Raw genomic sequence first — 14,202 nt, forward strand, 5'->3', positions numbered from 1 at the left:
ATATCAGAATCTAAAATACAGGCAAAAAACAAGATGTACTAGTGTACTATTGTTCAACCCCTTAGTTTCATGCTGAAACTACAAATGTTTTCAGCGTCAGGCTACTGATGACGGCCAGTTAAATATGACATAGAAAACCTTAGAAAGTCTTGCCAAGTTTGTGGCAGTTTCAAGAGTCTACAAAGGAAGAAGAAGAAACCAGAGGGTAAAGAGCAAGAGCATTGGACTTTATTTAACTCTAGGTACCATGGGTTTGACATTAGTAGGTAAGACTAATGAATAAGCAGCCATACAGGTTTTTTGGTCACTGTGCTTTCCAAGCACCAAGAAATGGAGCTATTTTTACTATTCAATTCCATCTTTCATAAGCTAGTCAGATCCTGCTGCATTCTCATTTGTTTCTAATTAATTTACCAGTACATTATTATGTAGTCTACCAAGGACAAGGAGCAAGTCATTGTGTAGTACCAAGTTTACGTCATCATCATACGACTACAACATGCACATTCTACTTAATGTAGCTCAAGCAACAGGAATACAAGGAAACAGTTATGGGGTGGAGACTTGTTTTGGACAAATTCATGTTCACACTAACTAACTAACTAACTAACTATGGGTTTAGAAATCTTATTGGGAAGGTACCTACAGCAGTTCTTCAATTGGCATTGGAACATTACATGCATGCACAAGTGATATGGAAGAGAATGAAGCAGAAGAGGCAGCTGGATGGAGGACAAAGGGGAAATGAGGGGTGTATCAGGGAGGGGTAGTTCTCAGCTTTCCACAGCAAGTCTCTGCTCTGTGAGAGAAGCCTGTTGAGCAACACTTTTGTTCTCGTGACTGCGAAGTTTGGATACAATATCTAGAAAGGCCAAATCCTGTACTTCCTTGTGGAGAGATTCTGGAAGACAAAAACAAGGCAACAGATATGCTTCTATTAGGTTGTTCTAATCTTTCTTACTATACACTCGACCTAAAACATATACCCAAAATGCTCATTTAAATGATACCGAGTTATAAAACTAGGAACAATTCTGGAAAAAGACACAGCAGTAGCCCAGAAATGTCTTTTTTAGGGATGTTAGGATAAAAAAATCAGAGACCCTTTATAAAAATAAATCAGATGTCAAGTTCTATAGTCAAAGGTTGATTAAAGTAATGAGTTATAATTAAAACACAGCTCATTGTATGATCTCAAGGTTCAGTTATACACTCCTAACTTAACCCTATCATCAGTTCAAATATGAAGTCCAATACTTACAGAAAAATCTTAGATCTGTTTCAAATTAATTTTGTGACAAATAAAAAGGTTATTACCTCACATCCTTTCAACAAATTTCTGTGATAGGAAATCTAAAAAGGAGCCTACTATATCTTCCTCTTTCTGGTTTTCTTGCTCTATTTAACTTCAGTTACAGTAAAATACAGGATTCCTCTTAAGTCCGGTAAGTTTTGATATAATTAGCATCCCTCAAACTGTTGTGTTTATTTTGATAAAACTGAGGTATAAAACCAGAACCAGCTGGAGTAGCAATACTCAGACAAAATAGACTTCAAAATAAAGACTGTTACAAGAGACAAAGAAGGACACTATGTAATTAATGATCAAGGGATCAATCCAAGAAGGAGATATGACAATTGTAAATATATATGCACCCAACACAGGAGCACCTTAAAGGCAAATACTAACAAACAGCCATAAAAGGAGAAACTGACAGTAATACAATAATAGTGGGGGACCTTAACACCCCACTTTCATCAATGGACAGAGCATGCAGACAGAAAAACCAATAAGGAAACACAGGCCTTAAATGACACATCAGACCAAATGGACTTAATTGATATTTATAGAGCATTCCGTCCAAAAGCAGCAGAATACACAGTCTTCTCAAGTCCACATGGAACATTCTCCAGGACTGATCACATGTTGGGCCACAAAGCGAGCCTCGGTGAATTTAAGAAAATTGAAATCTTATCAAGCAAATTTTCTAACCAAAACACTATGAGATTTGAAATTAACTACAAGGAAAAAACTGTAAAAAACACAACATGTGGAGGCTAAACAATATGCCACTAAACAACCAATGAATCACTGAAGAAATCAAAAAGGAAATCATAAAATACCTAGAGGCAAATGACAACAAAAACACAACAGTCCAAAACCTATGGGACACAGCAAAAGCAGTCCTAAGAAGGAAGTTTACAACAATACAATCTTACCTCAGGAAATAAGAAAAATCTCAAACAAACAACCTAACCTTACACTTAAAGCAACTAGAGAAAGAAGAAGTAACAAAACCCAAAGTTAGTAGAAGGAAAGAAATCATAAAGATCAGAGCAGAAATAACTGTAATAGAGACAAAGAAAATGATAAAAAAAGATCAAGGAAACTAAAAGCTGGTTCTTTGAAAAGATAAACAAAATTGATAAACCTTTAGCCAGACTCATCAAGAAAAAACAGGGGAGTGGGCTGAAATCAATAAAATTAGAAATGAAAAAGGAGAAGTTACAATGGACACCACAGAAAATCAAAGGATCATAAGAGACTACTACAAGCAACTATATGCCAATAAAATGGACAACCCAAAAGAAATGGACAAATTCTTAGAAAGGTGCAATCTCCCAAGACTGAACCAGGAAGAAACAGAAAATATGAACAGACCAATTACAAGTACTGAAATGGAAGCTATGATTAAAAAACTCCCAACAAACAAAAGTCCCGGACCAGATGGCTTCACAGGCAAATTCTATCAAACGTTTAGAGAAGATTTAATACCTATCCTTCTGAAACTATTCCAATAAAATCACAGAGGAAGGAACACTCCCAAACTCATTCTATGAGGCTACTATCACCCTGATACCAAAACCAAACAAAGGTACCACAAAAAAAAGAAAGTTATAGGCCAATATCATTGATGAACGGAGATGCAAAAATCGTCAACAAAACACTAGCAAACCAAATCCAACAATACATTAAAAGGATCACACACCATGATCAAGTGGGATTTATCCCAGGGATGCAAGGATTCTTCAATATATGCAAATCAATCACTGTGATACACCACATCAAAAAGTAGAAGAATAAAAACCATATGATCATCTCAATAGATGCAGAAAAAAGCTTTTGACAAAATTCAACACCCTTTTATGATAAAAGCTCTCTACAAAGTGGGCATAATAAAGGCCATATATGACAAACCTACAGCTAACAATGGTGAAAAGCTGAAAGCATTTCCTCTAAGATCAGGAACAAGACAAGGAGCTCATCAGTGAATTCGGTAAAGCTGCAGGATACAAAATTAATACACAAAAATCTGGTGCATTTCTATACATTAACAACAAAAGATCAGAAAGAGAAATGAAAGAAACAGTCCCATTTACCATCTCATCAAAAAGAATAAAATACATAGGAATAAACTTACCTAAGAAGGCAAAAGACCTGTACTCTGAAAACTATGAGATGCTGATGAAATAAATCGAAGATGACACAAACAGATGGACAGATATACTGTACAATGTTCTTGGATTGGAATAATCAATATTGTCAAAATGATGATACTACCCAAGGCGGTCTACAAATTCAACACAATCCCTATCGAATTACCAATGGCATTTTTCACAGAACTAGAACAAAAAATCTAAAAATCTGTATGGAGACACAAAAAACCCCAAATACCCAAAGCAATCTTGAGAAGTAAAAACGGAGCTGGAGGAATCAGGCTCCCTGACGTCAGACTATACCACAAAGCTACAGTCATCAAAACAGTATGGTACTGGCACAAAAACAGAAATATAGATCAATGGAACAGGACAGAAAGCCGAGAAATAAACACACACATGTATGGTCAGTTAATCTATGACAAAGGAGGCAACACTATACAATGGAGAAAAGACAGTCTCTTCAATAAATGGTGCTGAGAAAACTGGACAGCTACATGTAAAAAAATGAAATTAGAACATCCTTTAACACCATACACAAAAATAAATTCAACATGGATTAAAGACCTAAATGTAAGGCTGGATACTATAAAACTCTTAGAGGAAAACATAGGCAGAACACTCTATGACATAAATCACAGCAATATCTTTTTCAACCCATATCCTAGAGTAATGGAAATAAAAACAAAAATAAACAAATTGGACCTAATTAAACTCAAAAGCCTTTGCACAGCAAAGGAAACCATAAACAAAGTGAAAAGACAACCCACAGAATGGGAGAAAATACTTGCAAATGATGCAACTGACAAAGGATTAGTCTCCAAAATTTACAAAGAGCTCATGTAGCTCAATAACAAAAAAAAATAACAATCAAACCCAATCAAACCCAATCAAAAAAATGGGCAGAAGACCTAAATAGACACTTCTCCAAAGAAGATATATAGATGACCAAGTGGCACATGAAAAGATGCTCAACATCGCTAACTATTAGAGAAATGCAAATCAAAACTGCAATGAGATTCTACCTCACACCAGTCAGAATGGCCATCATCAAAAAGTCTACAAACAATAAATGCTGAAGAGGGTGTGGAGACAAGGGTACCCTCCTACACTGTTGGTGGGAATGTAAATTTGTATAGCCAGTATGGAGAACAGTATGGAGGTTCCTTAAGAAACTAAACACAGACCTACCATATGATCCAGTAATCCCAGTCCTGGGCATATATCTGGAGAAAAACATAGTCCGAAAAGATACACGCACCCTGATGTTCACCACAGCACTGTTTACAATGGCCAAGACGTAGCACAACCTAAATGTCCACTGACAGATGAATGGATAAAGAAGATGTGGTACATATATATATAGTGGAATATTACTCAGCCATTAAGAGGAATGAAATAATGCCATTTGCAGCAATATGGACTGAAGATTATACTAAGTGAAATAAGACAGAGAAAGACAAATATCATATGATATCACTTATATGCAGAATCTAAAGGAAAAAAGATACAAATGAACTTATTTACAAGACAGAAACAGACTCACAGACTTAGAGAATGAACTTTTGGTTACCAGGGGTGGAGGCGGGGGTGGGACAGATTGGGAGTTTGGGATTGACATATACACACAACTATATATAAAATAGATAACCAACAAGGACCTAGTGTGCAGCACAGGGAACTCTGCTCAATACCCTGTAATAACCTAAATGGGAAAAAATTTTGAAAAAGAATAGATACATGTACATGTATAACTGAATCACACTGCTGTACACCTGAAACTAACACAACATTGTTAATCAACTATACTCCAATATAAAATTAAAATTTTAAAAAATAAAACATTCACTAATAGAATATAATGGTAAAACTAATAATAAAAATAATCAGTTTCATTACAATGTAATAAAATAAAAATAAACATAGTGGAAAGGCTAAAAAAATACAAAAAATGAAACCAGAACCAACGTTTTTAGCAGAAATAGAAAAATCCATTTTAAAATTCAGATGGACTCTCAAGGGACTCCAGATATCTAAAACAATCTTGAAAAAGAATAAAGTTGGAGGTCTTACACTTCCTAATTTTAAAACTTACTACAAAGCTACAATAATCAAAACAGTGTGGTGCTGATATAAAGACAGAGAGATTAACAGAATAGAACAGAAAGCCCAGAAATAAGCCCTCACATATATGGTCAAATAATTTTCAACATGGGTGTCAAGACCATTCAACTACAAAAGGACAGTCTTTTCAACAAATGGTGCTGGTAATATCCACAGGAGAAAAATGAGGTTGGTCCCTTACCTTACATCACATACAAAAGTTAACTCAAAATAGATCAAAGACCTGAACATAAGAGCTAAAACTGTAAGATTCTGAAAGAAAACATAGGGGGAAGACTTCATGACATTGAGTTTAGTAATGATCTTTTGGATATGCATGAAAAGCACAGGCAACAAAAGGAGAAATAGATAAACTGGACTTTATCAAAATTAAAAACTGTGTATCAAAGGACACAACAGTGAAAAGGCAACTCTTGGAATAGGAGAAAATACGTGCAAATCATATATCCAATAAGCATTTAATACACAAAACATATAGAGAACTTTTCCAAAAACAACCCAAATAAAAAATGGGCAAAGCAGTTGACTAAACATATCACCAAAGAAGATAAGATATACAAATGGCCAATAAGCAAATGAAAAGATCCCCAACATCACTAATCATCAGGGGAAAGCAAATCAAAACTACAATAAGATACCACCTGACAACCATTAGGATGGCTATTATCAAAACAAATAACAAATATTAGCGAGGATGTAGAAACTGGAACCCATGTGCACCTCTGGTGGAAATGTAAAATGGTGCAGACACTGTGGAAAACAGTACAGTGGAGTTCCTCAAAAAATTAAACATAGAATTACTGTATTATCTAGCAATTCCACTTCTGTGTATATAAGCAAAATAACTAAAAGCAGGATCTCAAACAGATATTTGTGCATTCATGGTCATAGTGGCATTATTCACAATAGCCAAAAGGTGAAAATAACCCAAATGTCCACTGATGGATGAATGGATAAACAAAATGTAATATATACAAGCAACGGAACATTATTCAGCCTTAAGAAGCAATAGAATTCTGACACATGCTACAACATAGATGAGCCTTGAAGACATTATGCTAAGGGAAATAAGCCAGACACAAAAGGAAAAATATTGTATGATTCCACTTACATGGGGTACCATGAGTAGTCAAATTCATAAAGAGAGAAAATAAAATGGTGGTTGCCAAAAGCTGGGGAGATGGGTGATTAGGGAGTTACTGTTTAAAGAGTATGGAGTTTCAGTTTGGAAAGAAGAAAAAGGTCTGGAGATGAATGGTGGGGATGGTTGCACAGTGATATGAATGTACTTAATCCACTGAACTGTACACTTAAAAATGGTTCAAATGGCAAATTATATGTATATTTTACATTAAGAAAATGCCTGAACAATTATGAACATGCTTGAAACAAATGAGATCACAGCAAGGAAACAGCAGATATAAAGAAGAGAATAGAAATTTTAGAACTCAAAACTATAGTACCTGCAACAAAAAGCTTGATAAGCCTATCAAGACAGAAGAAAGAAGAGAAGACAGAGGAGACAGAGAAGACAGAAGAAATAATCAGTGAACTTAAAGCAATACAAAGCAATACAAATTATCCCATCTGAACAACGGAGAGATAATAAACTGGAAAAAAAATGAACAAAACCTCAGGGACCTGTGGGATATAACTAAAGAGCTCACATTTATGTCATTAGAGGCCTTGAAGGAGAAGAGAAGTAAGGTGGGACTGAAAAGGTACCTGAAGGAACATGGTTAAAAACTTCCCAAATTTAGCAGAAGACATAGCGTACAGATTCAAGAAGCTGAGCAAGCCCTAAACAGGATAATCCTAAAGGAATCTATGCCAAGACACATCATATTCAAACTTTTGAAAACTAAGAGAAAAAAGTCTTGAGACAGAGATGACACCTTACCTACAAGGGAAGAAACAGCGAGATAGTGGATTTCTCATAAGAAACTATGGAGGCCAGAAGAAAGTGGCACAACATTTTTCATGTTCTGAAAGAAAAGAACTGTCAACCTAGAATTCTATACACAGAGAAAATATTTTTCAGAAATGAAAAAGAAATCAAGATATTCTCAACGAAAACGAATAAATAAGGAATAATAAAGGAAGTGAGAATTTGTCACAAACAGACCTAACCTAAAAGAATGGCTAAAGGAAGTTCTCTAAACAGGGAAAAAAAGGAATTTTGGAACATCAGAAAGAACAGATATAGCAAATACATATAGATAAATACAACAGGCTTTCCTTTTATCAAGAGTTTTCTGGATTATGTTTGATGGTTGAAAACAAAAATTATAACACTAATGTGGTTCTAAATGTATACAGAGGAAATATCACTAATTTGAAAAGACATATGCACCCCATGTTCATTGCAGCATTACTTAGAAAAGCCAAGATACAGCAGCAACTTACATGTCTGTGGATACGCGAATGAGTAAAGAAATTATGGTGTGTGTATATAATGGAATATTATTCAGCCATAAAAAGAATGAAATCTTGGCATTTGTGACAATACGGCTGGACCTTGAGGGCATTATTCTAAGTGAAGTGAGACAGAGAAAGACAAATACCATATGGTCTCTCTTATATGTGGAATCTAAAAACCAAGTTCACAGATACAAAGAATAGATTGATGGTTGCAGGGGACAGGGATTGGGGTTGGGAGAAATGGGTGAACTTTTAAAAATTAATTTAAATAAATGGAATAAATATTAAAAACTGCAATAATAATAAAAAACCCAAAGAAATAAGTAAATGATTTTTGCTTACTGATTAAACAACACACAAACTTTTTGTTTTCCACTGCTCTCCAACTTGGGTATCATATTACAGTAAAAAAATAAAAAATCTTACCAGTTACCCAAATAATATTTCTATTTTTCTCTAACAGTGCATCACTAAAAATACTGGCCCTAGAAAAATTCAGAAAATAACCAAAGGAAATACTTCCTTAACTAAAGACTTAACACAAGAGTGTCTTGACCATTTATTTATTGGTCAAATTGAGAATGGATGCACTCTTTGTAAACGGGAATTTTAACATTTGAGGGGTTGCCCAAGCAGGATTTGTGGAAAGGATCAACAATTACCTCAAGGAATGCAAGCAAAGCAGAGGTTACTGGGGCATTCGTCAGTACAGCAGCATAGAACAGAAAACACTACCGTGGGTAATGCAGACAGAGCCATACCAGCAACATCCAAAAAGATGGAGCCTCCAGCCCAGGGATTCCATGCTTCCAGTTCCTTTAGCAAAGCTGATGCAACTGCAGAGACAGATGCATCAAACCACTTTGACCTGATGCCATTACACAGTCCATTCATTTAATTCTCCTTGCTCTGATCAAAGCTCATCAAGCAACCCTTGATGCCTGTCTGCCCTGAAGGAGTCAATGAGCCAGACATGTGCACTTGGGGTGTTCTGAGATCAGTGGCAGGCATACTTCTCATTATATATAAGTAAACTAACATTCTGGTTTTGTACTTGGATAAGGTGAGCCTGCCCCAGGGGTCATATCCACCCTTGGTGTGTGCACAAAAAAGTCCACCTAGAAACGCAACTCTGCCCATCAAGGCTCACTACCAGAGGTGCTTTCCCGACACCCAGCCCCTCTACTGCCCATCATTTGGGTTGTTACCATCACCTTGAAAGTGCCTGTCACTAACCAGACAGGACAATTTATGTTCACCACTCCTCACCCAGCACCACTGCAATGTCCCTGCTCACTTCCTTCACTGTCTTGGCTTCCTCGTCTAACCAATGGTAGTAATAATAATGATAACCAACTTTGTGGATGAAATTATGTAATCTTTAAGCATTAAAAAAAAAGGTGGGGGGATGACAGAGTGGATTAAAGAACATGACCCAACAATATGCTGCCTACACTTCAAATACAAGATACCGCAGATTGAATCTGAAAGGGTAGAAAAAGATCACGTGAATGTTATTCAAAAGAAGGTAGGAGTAGCTATATTAATATCAGATAAAGTAGACTTCAGAGCAAAGAAAACTACCAGAGACAGAAGGGAACATTACATAACGACAGAAAGGTAAATCCACTAGGAAGGGTGTATGCACCTGCCAACTGAGCTGCAAAATGTATGAAGCAAAACCTGATAGAACTGAAGGGAGATACAGACAAATCAACAATAATAGCTGGAGACTTCAACACCCCTCTCTCAATAATTGACAGACCGAGTAGAAAATCAGCAAGAATACAGAAACACCATTACCAAACAAAAGGATCTAATTGACATTTATAAAACTCACCACTCGATAAGAGCAGGATACATGTTCTTTTCAAGTGGTCCATGAAATGTATAACAAGATAATGCCAATGATTTCTTGAACAAACTCCTTAGCTAATATCATGGTATACAAAATCAGAATTTGTTCTTTATATAAAATATTTTAGGGTTAATGAAACTTAAAGGTATTAATTTTTTAACACTGACTTTTGCCTATATTTGCTATATAACACTTGTCATTATTAAGAATCTTTTGGGAGTATTTGCAGTGTGAAAGTAATCCTGTATCTTCCATAAACTAATTTCTAATGCTTTTAAAACCCAAAGCCACCATTTACTATTATTTTATATTTAATGTCAACCATATGTTGATGAATATCAAATGACAGAGGAAATACGTACCAGATCCCATGAGAGCACAGATCAGGACCATGGAATTATATTTGATTTCAGGAGCACTTCTCTCATCTGCTAGCAGTGTGTGTAAAATCTGTACAAGTTTAGCACCTTCTAGATCTTTCTCAGCAGTGCCTGAAACATGAAACGAAATATCAGTTATATTCACTGGGTATGAACCTGGTACAATCTGGCTAAATACTACTTCCCTTTCTAGAAACTGATAATGTGAAACCTTTCAAACGGGATTCATAAATAATAATGACATAGATATGCAATATTAAATTTAGACCTTGTTAAAAGGGTATTTAGATCTAAACTTCAGTAGATATTTCAGGAGTTTAGGCCTAAAATTCAATATTAAAACATTCCTTTAAATATGAGGCAATTAAAAACCTTTATTATGAAAACTGTTAAACATATACAAAAGCAGAAAAGATGGTATGATACACTATGTACTATCACCATCTTCAAAAATGATCATGGCCAACTGTGTATCCTCTATCTCTAGTCTTATCCACTTATTCTAACCCATCCCAAATTATTTTGGAGCAAATCTTATAATCACATAATTTCCTCCACAGGTATTTCAGCATGTATCTTTAAGAGAATCGGACTCTGCAATTCCTATCAAAATCCCAAGAGGATTCTCCATAGGAAATAGATAAGCTTATACTAAAATTTATATGGAAAGCCACAGGCCCTAGAAGAGGTAAACAATCTTGATGAAGAAGAATAAAGTGGGAGGAATTCCTCTACCTGATATGAAGGTCACTGTATAGCTACAGTTATCAAGACAGTGTGGTGTTGGTGGAGAGACAGACACATAGGTCAGAGGAACTGAAAGAAGACCCTAGAAGTAGACCCACACACGTAAGCACAACTGATTTTTGACAAAGGTACAAAATCAATTTAGTTGAGGAAAGACAGCCTTTTCAATAAATGGTGCTGGAGCAATTACATCCATAGGCAAAAAAAAAAAAAAGAAACCCTGACCTAAACCTCACATCTTATACAGATATTAATACAAAAAGGATCACAGAGTTAAATGTAAAACTACAGGACTTTCAGAATATAAATAATCCTCAAAACTCAATAGTTAAAAACAATTTAGAAAATGGGCAAAGATCTAAATAGGCATTTCACCAAGGAATAAATACAGATGGCAAATAAGCACATAAAGATGTTCATCATCAGTAGTTATTAGAAAAATGGAAATTAAAACTACATGAGATATCACTATATATCAGATTGACTAAAATAAAAGAAAAAAACAGGGACAATACTAAACGTTGGTGAGGGTACAGAGCAAATTAGATCATTTATGCAGTGCTGGTGGGAATGTAAAATGGTATAGCCACTCTGAAAAACAGTCTGTCAGTTTCTTTAAATATCAATCATGAAATTACCATACAACCCAGGAGTTATCTAGTAACTCGTAGGCATTTATCTAGAAAAATGAAACTTTATGTTTACATAAAATCCCATATATGAATGTTCATTGTAGCTTTATTTTTTAAAATCCCAAAGTGGAATCAGCCCAGATGTCCTTCAATACGTGAATGGTTAAACAAATTGTGGTACATACATATCACAAAATACTATTCAGGAATGAGAAGGAATGAACTATTGACACACAAATCAATGACTCTTTAGGAATTTATGCTGAGCAAAAGAAGCCGATTCCATAAGGTCACATACTATATGATTCCATTTATATATTTTTGAAATGAAAAAAATTTTAGAAATGAAGGGCAGATTAGTGGTTTCCAGGGATTAGGAGCAGTGTAGGAGGTAGGTGAATGTGGTTATAAATGGAGAATCCTTGTGGTATTAGAACTGCTCAGATACACCTACACAGGTGATAAAATGAATATAACATACACACAAGTAAGTACAAGTAAAACTGGGCAAGTATGAATAAGATAGGTACATTGTATCAGTGATTGGGATGTTACACTAGTTTTGCAAAATGTTACCATTGGGCAAAACTGGGCAAAGTGTACAAGGGATCTTTCTGTATTATTTCCTAGGACTGCTTGTGAATGTACAATTATCAAAAAAAAAAAAAAAAGGATAAGGACTCTTAAAATGTTGCTTCAATACTATTATCGTACAAAAATTTTATAGTAATTCCTTAATAATATCTAAAAGCCTGTAAGGATACAAGTTTGGAAAAATATGGTTTTCAAAGTGTATTTTATATTAAAAAGGTAGTATGACCTCATTTTTAAATCTTAGGCTCAAGGAGCCTAGGAAACACTAGGTGACAACAACCAACAACAAATATGATTATGTTTTGTCATTTTACATAGTTCTGTGGTAAGGTAAACAGACTCAGGCAAATGCTCAGCTATCAGGAAGCAGACAAAATTAAAGCCTATTTAGAAGATACTAGTTATGAAGGGCACAAGACCAGATTCAGCCCAGGATAGGAAGTCAAGGATATTCTGAAATTGCTCTATCACTTCAAGCCATTTTTAAAAATCAAGCCATGAACGCCATTTGGTATTCAATGTCCTCACCAACTCTCACCTCTTCATCATAACTTCCCCTCTTAAAGGTGTCTGGACCTCTGGACAGACTAACATAATCTACCCAAACCATGGAGGAAATCACAGCATCTTTAACCTAAGTTAGTGACCAAAGCCACATATATTTTCTGGATGTTTTCTTTCTTTAGAATTCAAGAAAATTTTACATCCTACTTATACCTGATTTTTTTTAAATTATAAATTGTTTTAATTGTCCCCTTAAGAGGACAAAAATTCAAATCTCTCATACCTGAAATCTGAATAAATCTGACACTGAAGGAGATATACCATGTTTATCTTTTGGCTTCTCCTTCCTGGGATAAGGGTTGGTGGGTCCACTTGCCCCAGTGTGAGAATTATGGGCAAAAATCATCACTGGGAACTGAGGTGATCAGTTAACAGTATTTACCCGAATGGTTTTGAACCGAACAGGACATGCCTACCAAGTCTATAGTCCTCCCTTATGTAAGGCAACCTCAGGCCTTACCACAGGCCATGTGACTTTGATTGTCCCCAGCTGACTATGTATCAGAGTTTGGTTCCAGAGACAAAGTTGCTACCCATAAACTAGATGCTAGCTTCTCCTGAAGAATTCTGAGTAACAGGAATGCTACTGCTAGAGAGAGACTACCTGACTCATTTAGACTCTGCTTTGGGGGAATCCTGAATGTAAATACACAGAAGAGTGACATAAAAGGTGAGAATTTAGAATGAAGGCAATGCTGTAAAGCAACAGAAACCATGGTGATAGACAGGAGGAGGTTAGTAAGAGAGAATCAGTAGTAGAGATGGAAGGGAAGGTCTGGATGTCTGGAAGAGTAGCAAACCCTGAACTTGTATTTTTTGTTTCACTTCTCCATGAGGTCTGCTGAAAATGTTTTCTGTATTCCCTAAGTGCCTAAACTTTGAGGTATCATTTAAGAGTCAAACTAACCTTAAAGCATTACCCTAAAAATGTTACCAAAAGAACAACCAAAAAGGACAGCTATGGTGACAATCTATAGAATATGATTTTCCATATACTCAGATCCGGATGGGTACCGAAACACACTGGCAAAATGCTTCTAGTCAAGGTCCTGTCTGACTTCTATTCCACTCCTGTGCTTCCTTTCATCCAAGATAAAAATAGGAGAAAATAAGTTTGTCACTGGGGTACTTACCCAATTCTAAAGCTGCTATTAGTGCCAAAGCAACAAGGGCTTCATTCTGCATTATTACATGTTCACTAGTTGCCATGGTAACTAGATGCTTGATGCCACCACTTTGTACAATGGTTTTAATTACATCCTACAATAAATTAATATCACAGAATTATAAACTTTACTTTTAAACATAAAAAAACTGCATTACCATCAGTCAATTTACTGTTGAGTGGTTTTCTGACAGTGTCCCTATGAATCATTACATTTAACCATAATTTCTTCTTCTTCACAGAAGAGAAGGAAAAAGCTTTTACCTTTAAATAAATTCA

The 14,202-nt window shown here is 35.5% G+C and overlaps 1 protein-coding gene across 7 annotated transcripts in view; it reads right to left on the reverse strand.

The window, feature by feature from the left end:
- Nucleotides 1-206: 206 nt before the first annotated feature.
- Nucleotides 207-14,202, reverse strand: part of RAP1GDS1 (Rap1 GTPase-GDP dissociation stimulator 1) — a 153,655-nt gene continuing 139,659 nt past the window's right edge. For 4 of the 7 annotated variants that reach the window (XM_024736032.1, XM_024736029.1, XM_024736028.1 and 1 more), the window contains 4 exons: nucleotides 13,892-14,018; nucleotides 10,204-10,332; nucleotides 8,646-8,819; nucleotides 766-901 (listed from right to left, as the gene is read on the reverse strand). In XM_024736032.1, the coding sequence (XP_024591800.1) occupies nucleotides 8,647-8,819; nucleotides 10,204-10,332; nucleotides 13,892-14,018 (429 nt within the window). In that variant the 3' untranslated portion in view covers nucleotides 766-901; nucleotide 8,646. Of the gene's footprint in view, nucleotides 902-8,645; nucleotides 8,820-10,203; nucleotides 10,333-13,891; nucleotides 14,019-14,202 lie in introns of all 7 variants that reach the window. The other 3 variants (XM_024736033.1, XM_024736031.1, XM_024736030.1) reach the window with 1 other exon arrangement.

Source organism: Neophocaena asiaeorientalis, unplaced genomic scaffold (genome assembly GCF_003031525.2).
Source record: "Neophocaena asiaeorientalis asiaeorientalis breed wild unplaced genomic scaffold, Neophocaena_asiaeorientalis_V1.1 scaffold7, whole genome shotgun sequence".
Taxonomy (NCBI): domain Eukaryota; kingdom Metazoa; phylum Chordata; class Mammalia; order Artiodactyla; family Phocoenidae; genus Neophocaena; species Neophocaena asiaeorientalis.